This window comes from Chiloscyllium punctatum, chromosome 9, assembly GCF_047496795.1.
Source record: "Chiloscyllium punctatum isolate Juve2018m chromosome 9, sChiPun1.3, whole genome shotgun sequence".
Taxonomy (NCBI): Eukaryota; Metazoa; Chordata; class Chondrichthyes; order Orectolobiformes; family Hemiscylliidae; genus Chiloscyllium; species Chiloscyllium punctatum.
The window spans coordinates 49,168,251-49,191,185 of record NC_092747.1 but is presented as its reverse complement, the minus strand read 5'-3'; the positions used below and the strand labels follow the sequence as shown (position 1 = coordinate 49,191,185).

Genomic DNA, 22,935 nt, shown 5'->3' with positions numbered 1-22,935 from the left:
TATTTGTATTTTTATCTTGGAAGAGAACAAGAGGAAAAGAAAACTTAGAAACAATTTAAACAGATTAGTTCGGGACGTTTATTCAATGATGTTCAACAGACATGGGATATATTTAAAGGCAATAAATGGTCGTCTTGCCAGCAATGCTCATATCCCATGAACTAATAAACTAAAAATGCAGAATGCTAGTACATTTGTGCTGAGGCTAAATATACAATTCATTAGCATCCTGAAGTGAAATCAAAAGGTGACTTTTGACTATCGTTTCAGAAGGAAGTTGAAGTGATTCCCTAAAATAAATATGGAAGTATGTTAAAAGGGAAGGTAAAGGTCAACTTGGTAAACAGCATACCTGCAGATGCAAATTACCAATGGTAAGAAATTATTCAGCCTCTAAACACAAGGGCTGTCAGAACAGTGAGGGCTCTTAACGTTATTTATGGTGTCACTGAACAAAGAGTTTTCTATCTATTGCTCAGTCTGAGCTCTATTCCAGCTGTCCTGCGACAATCAGTGCCCAGTTAAGCTGCCTAAGTCCTTCAAATGTTGCCTCGTTGATTACTATAAGCATTTTGAGGGAAGACTAATAACTTGTCTGGTTTTCATGTATAGTGTGATTGCATGGTAGTGTTGCTATGCCTCAAAGTCAACACATTTTATACCTGCAAGCCTGGCAAAGAATCTCAATAAGCGCAACTATGTTGACAAAATATGTGCTATTTCTTTCTTTCATTTCCATTAGGCCAACCACTAACTGTGAGCATGCAGTCCTGCTCAAAAGGAACTTGCAAAGCATTTGTTAGACTTGTTTAAGAGTAATATGCAGCTTAGTGGAGGTGTATACAAAAGGATTAATCCATGTGATAGCTGTGAATATATAGGTTGCCCAAGATGCACATAAGTGATCTTAGAGTCAGTTTTATAACCTCATGGAAAAGGCCCTTTGGCCTATTGTGTACATGCTACTCGACAAGTATCTATCTATTTTAATCCCATTTTCTGGCATTTTGCTCATAGTCCTGTGCACTATTCCATTTCAAATGCTCATCTAAATGCTTCTGAAAAATCATAAGACATAGCAGCAGAAATGACACCATTCAGCCCATCGAGTCTGCTCCAGCAGCATGGTGGTTCAGTGGTTAGCACTGCTGCCTGACAGTGCCAGGGACTTAGGTTCGATTCTAGCCTCTGGCAACTGTGTGTTTGGAGTTTGCACATTTTCCCCATGTCTACGCTGGTTTCCTCTCTCAGTCCAAAGATGTGCAAGTTAGGTGAATTAGCCACGCTAAGTTGCCCATAGTGTTCAGGGATGTGTAGATTAGGTGCATTAGTCATCTGAAATTTAGAGTAATAGGGTAGGGGACTGGGTCTGGGTGGGTTACTCTTTGGAGGGTTGGTGTGGACTTGTTGGGCCAAATGGCCTGTTTGCACACTGTAGGGGATTCTATGATTTACTCATAGCTTATAGACTTAGACCCAATCAACCGGCCACTACAATGAACTACTGGAACTGGCAACCAGAAGCAGCAGAAACGGAACCAAATGAATTCCAGAAAACGCAGTACAGCGGTGCTTCACAGGAGTTCCACAGCACTGAAGATGTCACCTAGACAGGGGACGAAACATCTGCAAATCAACTTCCCATCTCAGCGAACATACCTACAACCACGATTACCTTGAAAGAATCCTGGACCAGAACTTGCAAGTCTCTTTGCACTTCAGACTTCTGAAGTTTCTCCCCATTAGAAATTAGTCCATGCCTGTATTCTTCCTACCAAGATGCATGACCTCACACTTTCCCAAGTTGTACTTCATCCACCACTACTTTGCCCATTCTTCCAACCTACCCAAATCCTTCTGCAGCCTCCCCACCGCCTCAACGCTACCTGCCCCTCTACCTATCTTTGTATCATCTGCAAGCTTAGCCAGAATGCTATCAGTTCCTTCTTCTAAATCGTTCATGTATAAAGCGAAAAGTTGTGGTCCCAACATTAAGCCATGTGGAACACCACTTGTCACTGCAAAGGACCCTTTTATCCCCACTCTCTGCTTTCTGCCAGACAGCCAAGCTTCTATCCATGCTAGCACATTGCCTCTAATACCATGGCCCCTTATCTTATTCAGCAGCCTCCTTTGCGGCTCCTTGCCAAAGGCCGTCTTGAAGTCCAGTTAGATAATATGCATTGATTCTCCTTGGTATAGTTTGCTCGTTACTTCCTCAAAGAATTATAGCAGATTTGTCAGGCATGATCTACCCTTGATGAAACCATGCTTACTCTGCCCTATTTACCAAACACTTCCAAGTATTCAGATATCTCATCCTTCATGATGGATTCCAGGATCTTACTCATGAAGAAGGTTAGGCTAATTGGTCTGTAATCATGAGAGTTCCTGCCTCTCCCACCCTTTTAAGCAGTGAATTCCTGATAACAACCATCCCCCAAGTGAAATCATTTTTCTTTAAATCCTGTCTAAACCTGCTGCTTCTAATCTTAAAATTGTGTCCATAGTTATTAAGGGGGAAAGAATTGCCTCCGTTAATCCTGTCTTTGCCCCTCATGATTTTGTATACCTCAATTAGGTCCTTCCTCATTCCTGTGTGCTCTCAAGGAAACAACCGCAGCCTATCTCGTCTCTCTCAGCGAATTACTCAAGCCTCAATGATGTACCTCTGCTGTCTCTAATGCAGTCATATCCTTCCTACAAAGTGGTGACCAGAACTGCATATGGTACATCAACTGTTGCCTAACTAATGTTTTATACAGATCCATCATAGTTCCTTGCTCTTGTATTCAATGCCTTGTATTCTCTTTAGGTTCTATTTTAGCTATGACTAATTTACATTACAAGAATTGGATAAATAGAGGTTTATAAGATCATGAGGGACATTGATAAGGTGAATAACAAGGGTCTTTTTCCTGACGGTGGGGGAGTTCAAAATACGGGGGTATATTTTTAAGGTGACAGGAGAAAATTTTAAAAAGGACACAAGGGGCAACTTTTTTTACACAGGAAGTTGTGGATGCAGGTGCAGTTACAACATTTAAGAGATATTTGGATAAGTGTATGAGTAGGAAAGATTTAGAGGGATATGGACCAAACGCAGGCAAGTGACACTAGTTTAGTTTGGGAACATAGTCAGCATGGAATAGTTGGACTAAAGGGTCTGTTTTTCTGTTCTGACTCTGATTCTATAAATGAACAGTGAATTGACAGACACTTCTAAGTACATTTCATACATTCCTGCTGCCTTCATCTTCACAAATATTAAACATTGATAGCAATGTCATGTCCATGTATTTGTGCCACTTAAGGAAGCCACAGATACCTGTGCCATTTCACTAAATCATGGAATTCCAGATGTTCCGCCATTGTCTTAATCCATATTATTGAATATCATGCAGTTGAGTTCACCTTTAATGATCCCAGTTGTTGGTAAGGGTATCGTTTTCCATCCTGAAAAGTGTCCTAGATTATCATGGAAGAGTGAGGTTTCTGATATTTGAGCTAGCCCTGACAAAGGTAAGTGTGGAGGGGAAATACCTTGCAGTTTAGGAAGAAATAGTATGCTTCCCATAGTGAGGCCTTCAGTTTCCATGAAGTTTGGCGTTTGGTCAACTGTATATTTTCACTACTTTTAAGGGTTGAAAACATGATGTATTCATTATCGTGTAAAACATTGGCAAAACCATAATTCAAGAGTCCTTAGGTGCAACTAATTTTTGATGATCCTTGTTTATAATACTTGAGACAAAATCCTAGTCTCCCCTCCTACATTCTGTATTAATAAAGACCAATTCTGGGCAGATAATTTTCTCTCCACTGAAGTTGTTATAACAGAATTTTGAATTTTTAAACAGACGTGAATTTTTTCCCAATTCAATGCATATTCGATGCAGAGCTGAAAATGTATTGCTGGAAAAGCGCAGCAGGTCAGACAGCATCCAAGGAACAGGAGAATCAACGTTTCGGGCATGAGCCCTACTTCAGGGCTCATGCCCGAAATGTCGATTGTCCTGCTCATTGGATGCTGCCTGACCTGCTGCGCTTTTCCAGCAACACATTTTCAGCTCTGATCTCCAGCATCTGCAGTCCTCGCTTTCTCCTAGAACATATTTGATACATTAAAGCAATGAAAAAGCCAAGCCAAACAAATCTCGTGTTACTCAAAGTTAAGGAATTCATTGAAATTCACTCACTCAAAATATAAAACTTTTTCAAATATAAATCTGCAATACACGTGCAAACAGAACAAGGTGTAGTGTGTGAAGGTGGAACTAAAAGTACAGTTTTCTTGGATGTACTTGTGTGAGCCATTTTGAGATTCCACATTTTAGGATCTCTTTACAGTTATGTTTTATTTTCTTGAGGCTAATCACTTTTGCAAAATTTGCTTTTATGTTCTGTAACACATTCTTTTCCCCAATGTTACTGGATTTTCCTGACTTATGCAGCAAAAACAACCGAAAGCTTATAATCATGGCTCCTCACAGGAAGGAGGTTTCAGTGTCTATGGCCGTTGGCCCCCACAAGGGCTAATCCATTTTTTTTAACAAAGTTTCAGTTGTCTACTGTCAAGAGTTCCCCTGTTGTCATTTGATATAGGTAGGAGGGTTTCCGTTTTCTTCTTAGCAAAATGAGTTTTAGATTTAAGTTTGTATTTCAGCAATACTTCTGGTAAAGAAGTCTCAGTCCCAGAGACTTTGAAGGTCACATGGTGAGCTACATATTCTGGATGTGAATTTCAATGTTTAGGTAATATCTTTGTATTAACCTTTTCAAAGTGTGATAGTTTTATTCATATTATTTTGATTAATTCCTTTTGAGCTTGTCTAGTTTCAAACTAGTAATTTTGGCACCCATTTTAAAGTGTCTCAGCTCACTTTTTACCTGTTCCCTTTCAAACCTGAGTCCAAGGCTTTCCAATTACTTTGAGATTTAAAAATGAGTAGACTGTATTTTATATCATGATAATATTCAATAGCATGCATGTAATCCTTCTAGCAAGAACAGCAAAGTTCAGAAGAGGGGAAAAATTAATTTAATTGGAAGATTACAGCTAACGACAGAAAGAATGAGAGAAGAAGAAAATGAAGGAATAGTCCAGCTGAGAATATTACGCACGCAGGTATAGTTTAAAGTATATAAATATGAGCTTTCTAAAATTAACATTTGTTGTGATTAACATTTTAAATTTGTTAACATTAGAATGTTGAAATGTGTAGGATAATTTTATGCCTTTACATTTGGAGTAGATGGCTTTGTCCATTAGCAGTATACAATGGACCTGATTTTACAATGAGTAGCAATGTGAGATTGCATTTCTAACAGAAGATTCTGATCAGGGATCTGTCAGAAATGAAAAGTCTGTCTTACATTCTGACAGTTCTTTTGTAGAGCAGAACTGTCAGAGGAAGGAAAACCAATGCCCCTTTTCACAAATCAGTTGCTGTCTAATAATAAGAACCTAAGGGAAATGAGAGGTTAGGGTGAAGCAGTTAGGCTCCAAGGTTGGTAAAGGGGGTCAGCTCCCAGGCTGAATGAAGTGGCAATGGCTCCACAGCAGGGTAAAGGAGAAGTGGGGACCCATTCACCGTTCCCTGTAAACTTTCGAGCTGCTGCGCAGATGTCCAGTAGCTTCCAGAAATGGAAACTGTGCATCAACATGCCAATCAGTTTGGGTGGAGATTTCCATTGGCTGCACAGATTAGGGAGAACGTTGGTGGGTTGGGGTCACATAGTGTCTGGAGCTGATAAGATGGTCGATCAGGTCCCAGAGGTGTCAGGTTAGGATCTAAAGGGTGTAAGTGGCCTGGGGAGGTTTAGTTGGGGGAAATTTTGTTTTGGGTGAATTGAGAAAAATGGCTGTAACATTTCTGGTGGTTGAATAACTTAGCAGTATTCTCTTTTTCAGGGTTCAAATATAAAGGATAATAATTTGAGCAAGTCTTAGAACTGCCTGTTCCATAGGGTACAGTGCCAGGAAGGTGGGGGTTGACAGATTTACGTACTAGCCAATCAAGTACATAAAAGCTACTATCCCATGCTATCTCCATAATCCTTGATGTTGTTTGTCACCACAACCCTATCAATTTCTGTCTTGAATATGTTCAATGATTGAGCTTTCACAGTTTTCTGTAATAAAGAATTCCTAAGATTCACCACTGTCTGAGCAAAGTGATACCTCCTCTTCTGTCTTAAATAACCTGCCCCTTATCCTGAGATTATGTCACTAGTTTTAGATTAACTAACTTGAAAGATCATTTCAGGTTTATGCCCTGTAAAAAGTTAGGATCCTTCAATGATCCCTTATTCTTCCAAATCTGGAGTAAACAGACTGATTCTCCTCAAAGAAAAACACAATCCTACCACACCAGGGATTAATCTAATGAACCCTGATTGCTTTCCCTCTGTCAAATGTATTCCTCCTTTTCGTAAGGAGGCCAAAAATCTATGGAAAACTCAGTTAAGGTCTCACCAAGGCCCTATGCAATTGCAGCAAGACATCTTTACCCCTGTATTCAAATCCACCTGTGATGAAGGCCAGCATATTTGCCTTCCTAATTGCTTGCTGCACCTTTATGCTAACTTCTATTGACTTATAACCAAGGACACCTAGGTCCCTCTGACACTTGCACTTCTCAACCCCTCACCATTTAACAAACATTCTACTTTATTCATACAAAAGGGAGTAATTTTATACTTGTTTGACTTATATATCATGTTCTAGCATAAGCACTTATCTAATTCCTGTTGAAGCCTCCTGGTATCATCCTCTGCTCAAGTTCCCTGCCAGTTTGGCATCATTACATAAGCATTGGGTTAAGAAGAATGCATTAGTTACCAAAAAGCTGTTCTAAAGAAGTGGCACTCCAAGAGACCTCTGTGCTCATTAAATATGAGGGAACGAGCAGCTTCAGAATGTGTCTTGTATATTGAAAAAATTTGCAGTGTAAAGGTAGTCACAATTTTGTTGAAATATCTGGGATATGCAAGTTTCAGAATTTGGCCACTGTCCAATTCCTCAGGGTATTTTTCTTGCTTTAAGTAACAAAATGAGATGTAGATAAAGATTTATTGATAAGGTTTTTTTTAAATTTTTTTGTATCTTTAAAACAATCTTTATTTTGATTCTGAAGGAAGTTGTTAATTTCCACTGTTAAATAGAAGCATAAAATACCTGAAGCTATTCTGTAAATTGATTTACAGTTTGAAATTTTGATTCCTTTTGTTTACATTTCTAGGAAGCGATCATACAAATCATGAAGATGCGGAAAAAAATCACAAATGCTCAACTGCAGACAGAACTTGTAGAAATACTGAAAAATATGTTTTTGCCACAGAAAAAAATGATCAAAGAACAAATTGAATGGCTGATAGAGCACAAATATATTAGAAGGGATGAGTCGGACATAAACACTTTCATTTATATGGCATAGTGACTGTTTAAGAGAACAATGCCAGAGATGGGAAAGAGTCCTATTTTGTCTTTGCAGACTTTGAAAGAGGTAGCTGAAGAGTGACTACAATTCAAAGATTTATTCAGTTGCATTATTAAGTCCCTGCCTTACTGTACAACAGATAAATAATATTTACCAGTTTCATCCACTTAGCATTTATCTGCCTTTGTGTAGTTCACTTTTGACAGCATGCTATTTTGTGGGAGTACCGAATTCATCAGAATCTGCTATGCTTTCTTTGGCCCTATTTTCACTTGTTCTGTACCAGAGTTAAATATATTTTTTTTTCCAGACACAATTAAACCAGTGAATATAGGACTTTAAAATTTCATGCACTGGGGAAAATACTTGAGTCATTTTATATTACAAAATGGTGTTAGGAGCAGCAGTTTCACTTTTCTGAAAATACCAGGTGCTGTCATTTAGTACAGACTGGTCTATGATTTTTGTAACCTGTTGCACACTTGAAAGTTTAATATTACTCTGGCTTTGTTGATTCATTATTGGGCTTGGCTAGCATGTTACTGTTAGGAGTTGCCCATATTGAGTAATTCTAATACTATTTTAATTAACTGGTTGCAATCTGTATTCAGAGATTGTGTTTGCTACTCAACCCAGTCATTTAGGCCTGTCATAGTTGGAACCCATTTTTCTCTCCTATCCCGAAGGAGCACCTCAATTTAGTGAAGGTTGCAACAAGCTTTGAGCAGAATATGAAGGATAGAAAAATTATATTTGGTAGTTCCTTAAAGGCCTATTGAGTGAAAGAACCATTGATCGTTGTACCAGGCTTTACAGACCATGAAGTACTAGGTTTTGTTAACATCTTGTGCTGTTAGGTTCCCTCAACAATGGTGTCATTTGCTATAATTGGCCTGCCATCTTGCATTTTTCTGAGAGCGCTAAAAACTTAGATCCGAATAACCATTTGTATGAAATTTCTTCGTTTAAGTGATAAAATGTAAAATTACAATACTGTTTTATAGTTCCTTGAACTAAGGAAATGAGGCAGGGCTTTGTTCTTGACTTTACCCAGCAATTCCATGTGGAAAAAATACTGTGGTTGATAAGTCAAATTGCGTGCTACAATTTTTCTACACGAAGGTAACTATTTGGGTGAAGAAGAGTGGTGCTGCAAGTTCTTGTGGAACTGTATCCTATCAAGAATTGACGCTTTCAGAAGGAGGAGAGGAAATCTAATGGAAAACCTACAGTCCATTTTACCTATCGGATATAGTCCAATCAGCTGGTGGTTTTATTGGAGATATCTGTAACCTGTCTATACCCTATTTTCTTTGCTGCATATTAGTTCTAGGTGGAAAGTTGGGCAGAAGAGAAGTAGTAACAGAATGAATGTGTATCTGCTTTTGTGATGGAGGCTGTTTGCACATACACAAACAGATACATGCAACTGTCACTGGGATTTATGTGTGTTTCTGAAACAACTGAAAATCTAAGATTGTTTCACTACTGACATTAAGTGATCCAGTACTTCCCACTAACTTCTATAAAATTGAACTTATCTTTCACAAAATGTTGGCTCCTCTAACTTAAAATATTTTGGCAACAAACCTTGCATGTGTGCATGCCGTACTGAAAAACTTTTTCTTTTTTAAATCTTCAGTGTCCCAGTGAGACTTATCATTCTTATTTGACACTGCAGATCAGTTAACACAGATGGCTAGTTTGCAGTGCAGAGTGATGACAACAAAGCAGGTTCAGTTCTCATACCAGCTGAGGTTACCATGAAGATTTTTCCAACCTTGGACCTCGCCTGAGATATCATTTCCCTCTGGTTAAACTCCCCACTAGTCATGTCTGTCTATTGAGAATATGACCCTACAGTCCTCTGGAACTATGGCAGCTTTATTTACTACCTGACATTGCTGAAAATTCTGGCCCAACTTTCCTATATGTGACTCTTATTTTACTGATTTACTCCTATATTGCAATTTTATTCAATTAACTGGCAATATTTGTCATAATTCTAGAGACTTTAATTGGAATTCCATGTGCTGCTTGCACTTCATCTTGTCCTTTCTCTTGAGAGGTATGTTTTGTCACATTTAATACTATGGAAAAGGCAAGATAGACTGTAATGCAAGGGCCTCTCAAATGAGTTAACTGAGGACTTACATTGGATAAATTTAGTGCGGAATGCCCAATGCATTCCAACTGAGGCTATTGCTGATATCAGAAATTTGGGTCAGATGTACTGGGAAGGGCAGAGACTGTCTGCAGTGTTTGAAGTTGTATCTACTTAATATGGCAATAGGTTGCTTGGAATTCGTGGTACTGTATGTTCTGGGAATTGGGGAAAATTGTCAAACCTCGTTGAGTGAAAATGAATAAATATGTATTCAATGTTAGGCTGTGCACATTTAAATCCCATTCCTTTCAATAACTTTGTTTTTCAAAAGTGCTGCAAATTCAAAGGAGTGCTGACTATGTTCAGCAGTAACCTTTGACTACAACTAGTACTCTTTCAAAATATTTTACCAGTCAGCATGTAGTGATGAAAACTCACTGACACATTTTGATTCCTAGCTAACTGATAAATTAAAAGACTTGGCCAAAATGCACATTTTAAATGTCATTTTAAATTAAGTTCTCGTCATCCAGTATCTTAGTGAAATTATCCAATGAGTAGCACGGAAATATAGACTATGAAAGCGCAAGATTCAGTTACTGGAAAATGATGAGTTGGCGAACGTCAGTCAGGATAATAGTAGACATAGCTCCCCTAAGCTGAGCGGGATATAAACCACGATTCCTGCTCAAGACTGTTACCTGGTTACTCCTGAAAGTATGCATTAATTAGACGACATGTAGCATCTGACCTCAGCATGGTGCCAACTGTAGTTGAACAGCTTGCCATGTGATCAGAAATTGACTGGCTCAATTCAGATATGAATGATAGGCACTTGAGTCAGGCACTAAAGGACAGCTAACATCTATTGAAATACAGCAGCAAGGAGTCAAGAACTTTGAGGGTAGCAAAGTGAGGCAGAATAATTATTAGCTAACTTGAAAATTGCTGCAGTTTGTGCAGGGCACTGATTGTACATGTAGCATGCATGCGCAAAAGGGGCTTTTGGTGAGTTATTTTCATTTTCTTCCTGCAAAACTTAACCCCTAATATTTATGGGGTGATAAAACTTGAATACCTTGCTTTCAGGTTACAGTTTTTTAGTATCTGCACATTCTTTCCATAAAATGGGAGTATTATTTCATTTCAAATGCATTATGTACATCCAGTAATTGAGCATGAGGATCATGAATTCTCAGTTTAAAATATATCCAATCCTTGAATGCACTGAGATGAGCAACAAAAGAAAGAAAAATATGTATAACTGCAGTGAAGAAGGAAAAACGGATATATAACATTTTTACTGGATTCAGCATTTGGTACTGTTGCTAGATGAGAATTTGGAAAAAAATTTCAAGTGCCGATTCACTTGTTCAATGCCAACCAAAACCAAATGCAGAGTAATCAGTGTCTAGTTCTGAATCTAATCACAATGATCTGGGAAGAGGTCATGAATAATTATTTTATAAGAAAGCAAACTTAATCTTGATTATGTGACCAGATTATTGTGATTTAATACAGAGTACATTAGTATAAACAAAGCAAATTGCATGCTTTATGAAAACCCCAGAAATGGCATGCACCATGTATCTGCACACAGTTTCACTTCATTGAATAAAGATGTGTATATGGATCTTGTAACACTGCCTGGTAGAGAAAATATGGGAAATATTAGAATTATTACTATTCAAATGGAATAAGAATCATCTTTTTATATGGAATTAGCCAACAATTTAGAATTGTGAGATTTAATAAATTGTTTTATCAAACTGCAGTCAAATGGTAGTAGATATTAAAATTACGTTTGAAGTCTTCCATTTCTGTGTCCACAGAATCATTAATTTTAATATTCTTTTGAAAGGATCTTAGATCTGCTCTCAGACCTTTCTTTTACTCCCTGCAGCCTCAGTGAGTGTAATTCAACATATTCTCCCCAAATAAAGTTCAAGACAGCTTGTAACTTGTTAACCTAAATCCAAGTTATTCAATAACTAGTCAAAATATTCAAATTTTCAGTGTTTGGATTAATTTATTTGTACTATCCTAGATACTATCTTTTTAAAATTTAAAAAAAATACAATGAAAACTTATAACTAAGTTTTTTCATTATATTGAGAATAAGATTTCTTTACTCATTTTTGCAAATTTATTGTACACAAAATACTCAAGAAACTTGGACTTGCACGGATGATTTTTCATGTGAAGCTGTGTGTTGAGGTCATCAATAAATTGTGAACATTTGTTACCCTAATTATACATAAGCTGTTGCATTTTTACATATCACTGTAAAATGTTGAAAACTTAGCTTTCCTGTAATATACACTAAGTAAAGCCTGGAGTGTTGGGCAAAGTTGAATTGAGAGGTTTTACTTTATCTACAATTAATATTTACAAGTTGAATGTGTGCCACTACATACCAAGGTTATGATGCTGTACAATTTTTGAATGGTTGCAGTTTCTACATAGCCTGATCAAACTATTTTGATGTACTACATTATTTTTTGAATTTTTATTTTTTAAGTTGCATAATTTATTTTCCAGCAAAATAAAAGTGCAATATAAAACCTCCATGTGCGTTTTATATAATCAGTTATGTAATTAAGACACTATAGTGCAGTCACAAATTAAAATACTTTCTCTAAACTCTGTTTGATACCGTATCCTTAAAAAATCAGATTTTCTATTTTACTTGCAAAACTGCTTTTATTCATTCATGGGAAATGGGTGCCACTGGCAGCATCAACATTTATTGCCCATCCCTAATTGCCCAGAGGCCAGTTACAAGTCTGCCACATTGCTGTGGATCTGGAATCACATGTAGGTCAAACCAGGTGAGGATGGCAGATTTCCTTCCCAGAAGGATGTTACTGAACCAAATGGGGTTTTACAACAACTAGCAGTGGTCACGTGGTTGCCATTTGGCCAACTTTTTATTCCAGATCTCCATTCAATTCAAATTTCATCATCTGCCATGATTGAATTAGCTCCTGAGCATCGTTAAAAATGGAAAGTGTTGGAGAAACTCAGCCAGTCGGGCGGCATGCATGGAGAGAAAGAGTTCATGTTTTGAATCCAGTATGACCTCTTTGGAACTGAAGGAGCTTGGAAAATGATAGTGTTTTTGGTTGTTGACGAAGGAAGAAGAAAAGCGAGTACAACAGATGGTGACAATGTCCCGAGCAAATGACAAGGGAAATGCTAACAGGAGTAGACAGATTTGGTTGTTAATGATAGATATGAACAGTAAAAAGGAGGCCAGCTTTGCTGAAACAAATGTGACAAAACATAGTGATGGTAAGGTTTGTAATCAAAATAGGTCACGGTGTTCATGCATTGATGATGTTGACCTCAACATTGAGTTTTGAAGGCTCTAAAGTCTGAAGTAGAAGATGTATTTTCTTCATACAGGCCAGGGATGGAGAAGTTAGTTTGAGAACAAGATGGTGTATTGAAATGGAAAATATCTTCAGCCATTCTTATGGACAGAGTGGACAACAAAATGGTCATCCAGTCTGTGTTTGGTTTCACCAATATAGAGGGAGCTGCACTTTGAGCAGTGAATACAATAGATTTAAAAGAAGTACTTATAAACTGTTGCTCCACCTGGATAGTGTTTAGGGTCTTGATAGTGAAGAGGGAGGAGGTGAAAGGGAAATTTTGCATTGCATGGGGGTAGAATGTGAGGAAGTGTTAAAACAAATGGAGAAGTGAACACTGGTGTAACCGAGGGAAAGGTCTGAATGCTAACATTGGAGGGGAAGCTATATTTTGTGAAGGCACTCTATTGAAGGTGACAGCAATGCTGGAGGCTGGTGCTATAGGAGGTGAGGGCAGCAGGAATCCTGTCATTGTTCTGGGAGGAAGGGAAAAGGGTGAGTGCAGAAATGTGGGTATTGACACAGACATGGCTGAGGATTTTGTCAATCACAGTGGGAGTAAGTCCTCTATTGAGGGGAAATAAGATGTTAGAAGCAGCACTGTGATAGGTGGCATCATCAGAACATAAGTAGCAGAGACACTGAGAATGGAATGGAGCCCTCACAGGAAGCAGGATATGAAGTGTATTCAAGGTTGCTTCTCAAAGTTGTCCTGGTCCCCAGTTCCATTTCTTATCTCATTTGATGACATCTTAAACCTTTTCTCTTAAGGTGATATGGAATGAAAGCCCCAATAACACTCAGTTTCTGACTCCTTTCTTGATCCTTCCTCCTTGCCTCTGACTCCATCCTCTGATCTAATACCACCTCTTGTCATGTATGCTGACTTTTCACTCTCCTTACTCAGCAAAGGACTCTGTTTTGACCCTTTATGCCCGAATGAATTTTGTCTGTTCTTATTTCTCTATACAGCAGTTGACTTCTCTCTGCCCCTTTCCTCAAAACTTTCATCTTTCTCAAATATTCTCTCTTCACCTGGACCCCTCCATCTGTCCTCTTATTTGCAACTGGTTTTCTCATTGATAACTGTTAATATGACAGCAGCTGCCTCAACTGCTTGCCTCCACTCTGCCACACTAATCTACCTGCCTCTAAATAGCTGCATGTGTTCTGTCAGGTCTAACCCTGGTCCTGTTTTCACCACCTGATATTGGTGGTGCTGTTTGTTGCCTGACATGTTAACCCTCTACCTGGCACAAGCCGCATGCTTGGTCTTGGACGTATCCTGCCATCTCTGCCTGGACCATCATCCCTCCTATGATCATCAAACTGTTTCTTGACTCCATTCGTTCATACCCTACTTCCTATAAGAACTCTTCTGTTTTCCTAGTTTCTTTATCACTGTTCTGCTAACATGTCCTTTTTCCTCAATGGAGGATTCTGCCTCCTTTCACCCACTCCCCATTACCCAAACACAGACATTTTTATTAACCTGTCTGCACTAAATTTCCACTCTATATGCATATATTATGTGGAAATTAGACTTTAAATAATTGATTATCTTAAGTATGGAGTCAAGCTAACTCTCTCACAAACTGCTGGGAAAGCGCAGCAGTTCTGGCAGCATCTGTGAAGAGAAATCAGAGGTAAAGTTTTGGGTATCTGCCTCTGAACTGGTCAAGGTAACTGTTGGAGTCAGTGGGTTTGTAATAGATATTGATGGAAAGCCAATGCACTGAAATGGTAACAGAGAAGTCAAGGAAGGGAAAAATAAGAGATGGACCAGGTGAAGATAACAGAAGGATGAAATTGGAAGAAACATTTATTAATATTTACAATTACAGACAATTGAAGGAAGATCTACCTTTGAGGTTATCAATATACCAAAGAACGAGTTGAAGGAGGGAGCTCAGATTTGGACCGGGACAAGAGACAGATCTAACTGAGACCAATACAGATACCTAAGCCTCACATTTAAGAGAAAGTGAGAATGAGTTCATCCAGGTGACTGTTCATGCTTCCTTTCAAGGAAAAAGCATATGACCTTCAGACCAACCTGATGGGGTACAGATCTGTAGAGGGATTGTACATCCATGATGAAGAGGTGGTGGCGAGCACCAGAAAACTAGAAATTGTAGAACCAACATAAAGTGTCAGGAGAATCACGAATGGAACTGGGATGTAAGTGAACAGAGGGAGAAGAAAAAAATTAGGAAGAGAAAAGTTCCAAGGGGGAGGAATAGGTCTGCCATGGTAGCCTTGTTTGTGCTTTTTGGGAAGTAAAATCAGGGTATCCTTGTTTTGAGTGGGGGAGAATGAAGTGAGAAGCTGTGGAGATTTCCTGAGTTGAGGTCACTGAAAGACCTGGAAAGAAACAGTTTGATGATCATAGGAGGGATGATGGTCATGCAATGTGCTGCTCCTTACCAGGATTCACACATGTGCTTTGGGACCTGAAATAGGAAGGGAACATGATGGAGATTTAGATTGAGGAGGTTTAGCACTGCTTAGTACAGTGAGGAAGATGCACAGGAATGTGACTCCCTGCTCCCTTTTGAGAAATGGAGAGAATCCAGCCTGATCTGAACCAATGGCTCCTGTAATGACAAGCCATACCAGAAGGGACAATACTCTGGCAAATCCCACCATGTTAGCAGATAATTTATTTTACCAGGGGACACCCCCATGAATGTAATATGGTGATTTCAAATTATCCCAAGGGACCATTTGGATCAAAACAAAAAGGAGGTGGGATGCTGATAGAACACCAAATGAAAAATCAGTCTTAGAATTTTTCTTGGAATGTGAAGCTGCTGTGTTCACTCTACACGGTGGGTGGCACAGTGGTTGACCCAGGTTCAATTTCCGCCTAGGCGGAAATTGAACTCTGTGTGGATTTTGCACATTCTCCCCATGTCTGCGTGGGTTCCCTCGGGTGCTCAGGTTTCCTCCCACAGTCCAAAACTGTGCAGGTTAGGTGAATTGGCCATGTTAAATTGCCCATAGTGTTAGTTGAAGGGGTAAGTGTAGGGGAATGGGTCTGGTTGGGTCGATCTTTGGAGGGTCGGTGTGGACTTGTTGGGCCGAAGGGCCTGTTTCCACACTGTAAGTAATCTAATCCTCACGTCTTGGGGGGAGAGAGAGAAACTAACTTTTGCGTTTGAAGGTATCTTCGTTTGTTGGTTGTTAAATGTTGTTTTGTGTAATTTGTCTGTGTTTTGTCTCCTGGAACTCAAGTCCCGAAATACTTGCCAAAATTACAAACTAAGGTTTGGTGATTTGAAAGTGTTGTGTATGCCTGTATCAGTGTACAGTTAATGTAATGTCCTTTTAAGGAACTATTAGGTTTAGAATTTCATTTTCTGACCAGAGTGAAATTCCAAATATTGTTTTAACACATGGCCAAATCTTTAATTGCAGGTGATATTTGTTCATTGGCAAGGTACTTTGGTGGTAAAGTATCCAAGTAATAGAGAAATTGGAATTTTGGAATTGCAATTCTCTGAACAAAATTATATGTGTTGGTTACACTTGGGCATATCGTGATTAAAAAGATATATAAATGCCTAGCGATCTAAAACATTAAAAGGGAATAGTTACCTGAAAATTTAAAAATATTCTGGAAAATGATAATGTGTGCATGCAGTCTCAGTGGTTTCAATGCATGAAAAATTGTTAATGATTTTGAGGGGGTAAACAAAATATTGAATTTGGATAAATTTACATTGGGATATATCAAATATCTAAAATGGGTTATCAGTAAGTTTTAAAAAATGAGCATCATCTCAGAGAAAGAACAAACAAAGTATGTTTTTGCCTGAATCAAACAAAATTGTTGCACTTCTGTTTTAAAATATAAGATTATAGAATCCCTACACTATGGAAACCAGCCATTAGGCTCAACAAGTCCACACCAATCCTCCAAACAGTAACCCACCCCACCTTATTTCTCTACATTTATGCCTGACTAATACACCTAACGTACACATCCCTGAACACTATGGGCAATTTAGCATGGGACTGTGAGAGGAAACCAACGCAGACACGGGAGGAATGTGTAAACTCCACAGAGACAATTGCCCAAGGATGGAACCAAACCCAGATCCTGCTGTGAGGCAGCAGTGCTAACCACTGAGCCACTGTGCTGCCTCTTATTTGTCTAATCTTCCATTGGACTACAAATCTCTCCAAAGCTCTGAAACTAGATATGATAGCAATAGTTAAATTGCAAAATTGAATGAGAGGAAGTAATTAAGGGTGGAGAGTGGCAGCAGAAGCCAAGAAAAGAAATGAATTAGAATATTAGGTTTTAACAGCAATTGAGGTTAAAATGCATTTTAGTGAAAGGGAAGGTTAGATGAGAGTACTAAACTGATAGCTTTCTCTTGGTGATGTTTCTGTCCTTGTCTTTCCCTTTATGAGATCTGAATTTGATGAAGAAACCACTACCTGAGGCATCAGGATTATACATGCAGAGATAAGTCAAACCTCATAGATTTTTTGATAAGATCATACGGGAGTCAAGAATGTATGACATGATCTTGGGATATCGATGTAAGTGCTCAAAAGTGATTGTTACCTTAAAGGTAACAAACATGAGTAAATGCATGATGAAAAGTACACTGAAGAACATGTACACCTACTTGACAAAAGGATTAGCGTGGCCTGGAAGAGCACAAATGCAGAGTTTAAATGATAAGTCACTGACACATAATCCATAGAGAAAGTGACTTTAAAACAAAGAAAATAGTATTTGTGAAAGAGGGGTTAAAATAAAATCAAAATAAAAGATCTGTTCGGCTGTTATTGTTAAAATGTTACAGAAATGTGGACTCTGGGAGAAGTGATAGTGAGCTGAATGAAAGGTCTCATCAGATGACAAGCAGATACCCCAATAAAAAAGGAGAAGCAAAAGCAAAAGGGCAAAGCCTGATGAACACATTGTAAGTTCTTGGACCTTTGTTGCTTGATACCATATCCAGTGCAGCTAGGTGGGATATTGCATATGGAGGCAGTTGCACTCAATGATCATTCGTAGAATTGGCAAGGAAGGAAGTTGTAGAAGACATACTGAATAAGTTTCCTCAAAATGGATACAGATGAAGAGCTGGAGTCCATGTATGATGTTATCTTACTGTTACCGAGTGAGATGTTCTGTGAATAGAGAACTGGGGATAAAAGAGAAACTAAATTAAGGAGCAAAAATATAAATTTATACTATTCAGGGGTTACAGAATTCCAATATATTGAATTTTAGGGAAAGGTATGCAATTAGATCCAACTGAAAAAAAATGTAAAAAAATTTGAGCAGATCATTACACTCCAAGATCAAACACGACCTCAGACCCAGTTATTGGCGGACGAACTGCCTCAGCCAATAATACGAGCAGTAATGAAGGAAACACAAATTGCAGATGAGGCAAAGGAGATAATTCATCAATGGATTAAACACACCAAAACAATCAGAACTCATGCCAACTAGGCAAATGAGGTGTTGCATGACCCTGGGTTTTGGAGTAAATTTTGCAGTTGGGGAATCTAATGTCCAAATACATCCATGGGTGAGAATATTATCTCATGTGGCTGTAATACTGATCCTCTGTATACTTGTAATTGAAATACTCAATGTGTTTCAGTTCAGAAGGTAGAAAAATTAAATCATATGAAAGTTAGAAGTTGAAGCTCTAATGAAACCGAAGGGATACTTGTTATTATAAAATAGTTAGACATTTTTAAAATGTTTTATACAAATATTTATCCATAGCGTGGAAGTAACACATTGATCAAGTGTCGATGGCAATCCCATGAGCAGTTAGCAGAATGAAGGGAACATGTTGATCCTAAGATAGATATCTTTGGATCAAGAGAGGGGAGATGTTGGCCAGAAGCTGCTCACACATAACAAGAATATGCTTGTGAACTGAAATTAGCCAAGCCCCAACCATTGGCTGGGCTGGCTTGAAGCAGATCAGCTCTGAGGACGACATAAGTTGCAAGTCCTTCTTTGGAGGAAGAATAATGAGGTAGTCCGAAAGGTGTCCTTGGGGTGAGCCTACAGTGGAAAGACACCAGCTGTCAGAGGAGCAAAGAACCAAGAAGAACAAGACACCACAGTTCAGGAAGATAAAAAGGATCAAGGATGAAGGATTTCGGTATGCCATCAGCAAAAACACCGGAGAGCAAACTTTGCAAAGTTGTGGACCCCACACTAGAAAGTGTGGAGAGGACCCCAAGACTTGGGAGAAATCATTTGGCCAGCATGAGCTTCTATTAGAGTCATAAGGCATGGAAATAAACTTTCAGTCCAACCAGTCCATGTTGAACATAATCCCAAACTAAATAGTCCCACCTTCCTGCTATTCTTGGGCATTAACCATTATTTTTGTTGACTGTTTAGGGAATCTCAAACTCAGTGGGTGTGTGCTTGAACTTTTGCCTTGTATGAATTGCTGCCTGCTGTTAACCTGTTCTCCCACCTCCAACACACCCCATCATTCTCCCACCTCTAACACACCCCATCCACCTGGATTTCTCCCGCCTCCAACACACCCCATCCACATGGACACCCATGCTGGCCTGCTATCCACCCTTGACCTCAGAGATTACAGCTTTTGAGGTCTTGCTTTTTCAATCTGCTACATAGCTCCCTAAGTTGTTGTTACAGAACCTCTTCCCTCCTACTACCTCTGTCGCCATTACCAATGTGAACCACCTCTGACTGTTCACCTTCCCTCTTCAGACTGCTCTGCAGTGATTCAGTGACATCCTTGAGTCTGACAAGTCACCATCCTGGAGTGACATCTGTGTTTACAGAAATACCTGTAAGTGCCCCTCATGACTGAAATTTCCACCATTATTGTTCTCTCTCTCTTTTTGATCCCCCGCCTTGTGCAGCTGAGTTCTGGCTGCACTCCCCAGAGGAACCACCACTCCCACTGTTTTCCAACACAGAAAATCGCTTCATGAGCAAGATGCACTCTGGGGGCTTTCCTGAATCTCTGATGACCTCCCGTTTTCTGATTGTCACTGTCAGTCAGAAACACTCCCTTAAGCCGTCAGATGACCACATCCAAGCTCTGTAGCTCTATTCTCAAGCTGATCAAACCCAATACTACTTACTGCTGTGATAGTGACTGAAGACCCGGAACTTTGCCCTCTCTTCATCCAGCAGTCTATACTCCCAGAAGGTGAGTGCATTTATTTGCCATGTGCAGGTCCAACAATATTGCCATAGTTTATTTTACAGTGAAACAGAATATTTATTTACAGTAAAATTATTTCTTTGCAATATGTACAAATGTAACTAAAATTATTTTTATGAATTGGAGGCTTTGGATGAAAACAACCAGTTTTATGAAAAGGTGTATGTTTTTGGATCAGTTTCTGTTGCAAAGGAGAAGATCTGGAGGAGATCAATTCTTGTTACTATGTCAACAATCTGGAGGAGATTACTGCAGATACAAAATTGAGGATCTGGGGAGATCACTTGCTGTCATGGTTGTGGGTATGTTTGCCAAGCTGGGAAATTGATTTGTAGACATTTCATCCCCTATCTGGGTGACATCTTCAGTGCTGTGGAGCCTCCTGTGAAGTGCTGCTGTACTGTGTCTTCTGGAATTTATTTGGTTCTGTCTCTGCTGCTTACGGTTGCAAATTCTGGTTGTTTGTTGTAATGGCTGGTCGATTGGGTCTAGGTGGATGTGCTTGTTGACGGAGTCCGTGGCTGAGTGCCATGCTTCCAGAAATGCTCTGGCTGTCCTGTGTTTAGCTTGTCCTATGATTGTTGTGTTGTCTCAGTCAAATTTGTGGTCCTTGTCATCTGTGTGTATGGCTACTAGGGACAGCTGGTCGTGATGCTTAGTGGCTTGTTGGTGTTCACAGATGCGGATTGTTAGTTGTCTGCCTGTTTGCCCTATATTGTGTTTCATGCAGTCTTTGCATGGAATCCTGTAAATTACATTCGTCATGCACATCTTAAATGAATCTACCATGCCTGCCTCTACCACCCCTGCTGACAATGCGTTCCAAATGCCCACCACACTCTGTATGAAGTACTTGCTGTGTATATCCCTCTTAAACTTGCCACCTCTCACCTTGAAAGCATGACCTCTCGTTATTGAATCCTTCACCCTGGGAAAAAGCTTGTCTCTATCCACCTTGTCTATACCCTTCATGATTTTGTAAACCTCAAATCAGGTCCCCCCTCAATCTCCTTTTTTCTAATGAAATTAAACCTAACCTACTCAACCTCTCTTCATAGTTAGCACCTTCCATACCAGGCAACATCGTCATCTTCGCTGCACCCTCTCCAAAGCGCCCACATCCTTTTGGTAATATGGCGGCCAGAACTGCACACAGTATTCTAAATGCTGCCGAACCAATGTCTTGTACAATTTTAACATGACTTGCCAGCTCTCATACTCAATACTCCTTCCAGTGAAGGCAAGTATACTATATGCCTTCTTGACCATTCTATCCAGCTGTGCAGCAACCTTCAGGATACAATGGATCTTCACTCCCAGATCTCTCTGCCCATCAACTTTTCCCAAGGCTCTTCCGTTCATTGTATAATTCACTCTAGAATTAGTCTTCCCTAAATGCATCACTTCACATTTGTCTGGATTGACATTTTTCTGCCCAACTCTCCAGTCTATCTATATCCTCCTGTATTCTCTGACAGTCCCTTATGCTTTTTGCTACTCCACCAATCTTCATGTCATCTGCAAACTTGTTGATCATACCAACAGTGCCCTCTCCCAGATCATTTGTGTATATTACAAACAACAGTGGCCCCAATACTGACCCCTGTGGAACATCACTGGTCACCTTTCTCCATTTTGAGAAACTCCCTTCAACTACTACTCTGTCTCCTGTTGCTCAACCAGTTCTTTATCCACCTAGCCAGAACACCCTGCACTCCATGTGACTTCACTTTCTCCATTAGTCTACCATGGGGAACCTTATCAAACGCCTTACTAAAGTCCATGTATATGACATCAACAGCCCTTCCTTCATCTATCAACTTGGTCACTTCCTCGAAGAACTCTATTAAGTTAGTAAGGCACGATCTCCCCCACACAAAACCATGTTGCCTATCACTGGTAAGCTCATTCTTTTCTAAATATAAATAGATCCTGTCCCTCAGTACCCTTTCCAGCAACTTCTCCACCACCGACGTCAGGCTCTCTGGTCTGTAGTTACCCGGAATATCCCTACTACCCTTCTTGTACAGGGGACAACATGAGCAACCTTGCAGTCCTCCAGCACCTCACCTGTATTTAAGGATGCCACAAAGATATCTGTCAGGGCCCCAGCTGTTTCCTCTCTCGCCTTCCTCAGCAACCTGGAATAGATCCCATCTGGTCCTGGGGAATTGTCCACCTTAATAACCTTTAGCCTACCCAACATATCTTCCCTACTTATGTCAATGTGATCCCGACTAATCAAACTTCTATCTCTAATCTCAACATTCATGTTCCTCTCCTCAGTGAGCACTGATGCAAAGTAATCATTTAGAATCTCATCCAGGGAAATTGAAAGTGTGAAAATTGAATGAAGATATATGCAAGAAAATGGAAGAGATTATAAGGATTTGGCAGAAAACACAGTCGGAGGAAATTGGGCATGAGTCCAATGAGTTAAATGTAGGTATACTAGAAACCTCAGAGGCACGCAATGAGATTTTAGGACACAGAAAGAAGAGGAGTTGATATGATGGAGGTTGGGTTTAAACAAAAGATTAGGAAAAAACAAGCTTGCACTTGTAATGCAGCTTTCATGACCTCAATCATATAAAGTGTGCTAGTTCATAAATTACTGTAAAAGCATAGTGGTGTCATTATGCCGTTGCATAGCCACAGCAGCTAAACAGTTCAGGCTGTTTCCACTCCTGTGAAACACCAAAAAATATTCTGAAATTCAAATAAAAATAGAAAATTTTCACAAATCTGGTAGCGACTGCAGATTGGGAATAAAGAGAGTTCATTTTTCAGGTAAGTGATCTGATGAA

At 39.4% G+C, this 22,935-nt stretch overlaps 1 protein-coding gene across 2 annotated transcripts in view; it reads left to right on the top strand.

Moving 5' to 3' along the window:
* The window catches only part of LOC140481378 (cullin-5), an 81,097-nt gene extending 68,980 nt beyond the window's left edge, over window positions 1-12,117 (top strand). For both annotated transcript variants that reach the window (XM_072577473.1, XM_072577472.1), the window contains exons 18-19: window positions 5,005-5,128; window positions 7,245-12,117. In XM_072577473.1, the coding sequence (XP_072433574.1) occupies window positions 5,005-5,128; window positions 7,245-7,439 (319 nt within the window). In that variant the 3' untranslated portion in view covers window positions 7,440-12,117. The remainder of the gene's footprint in view (window positions 1-5,004; window positions 5,129-7,244) is intronic.
* Window positions 12,118-22,935: the final 10,818 nt, after the last annotated feature.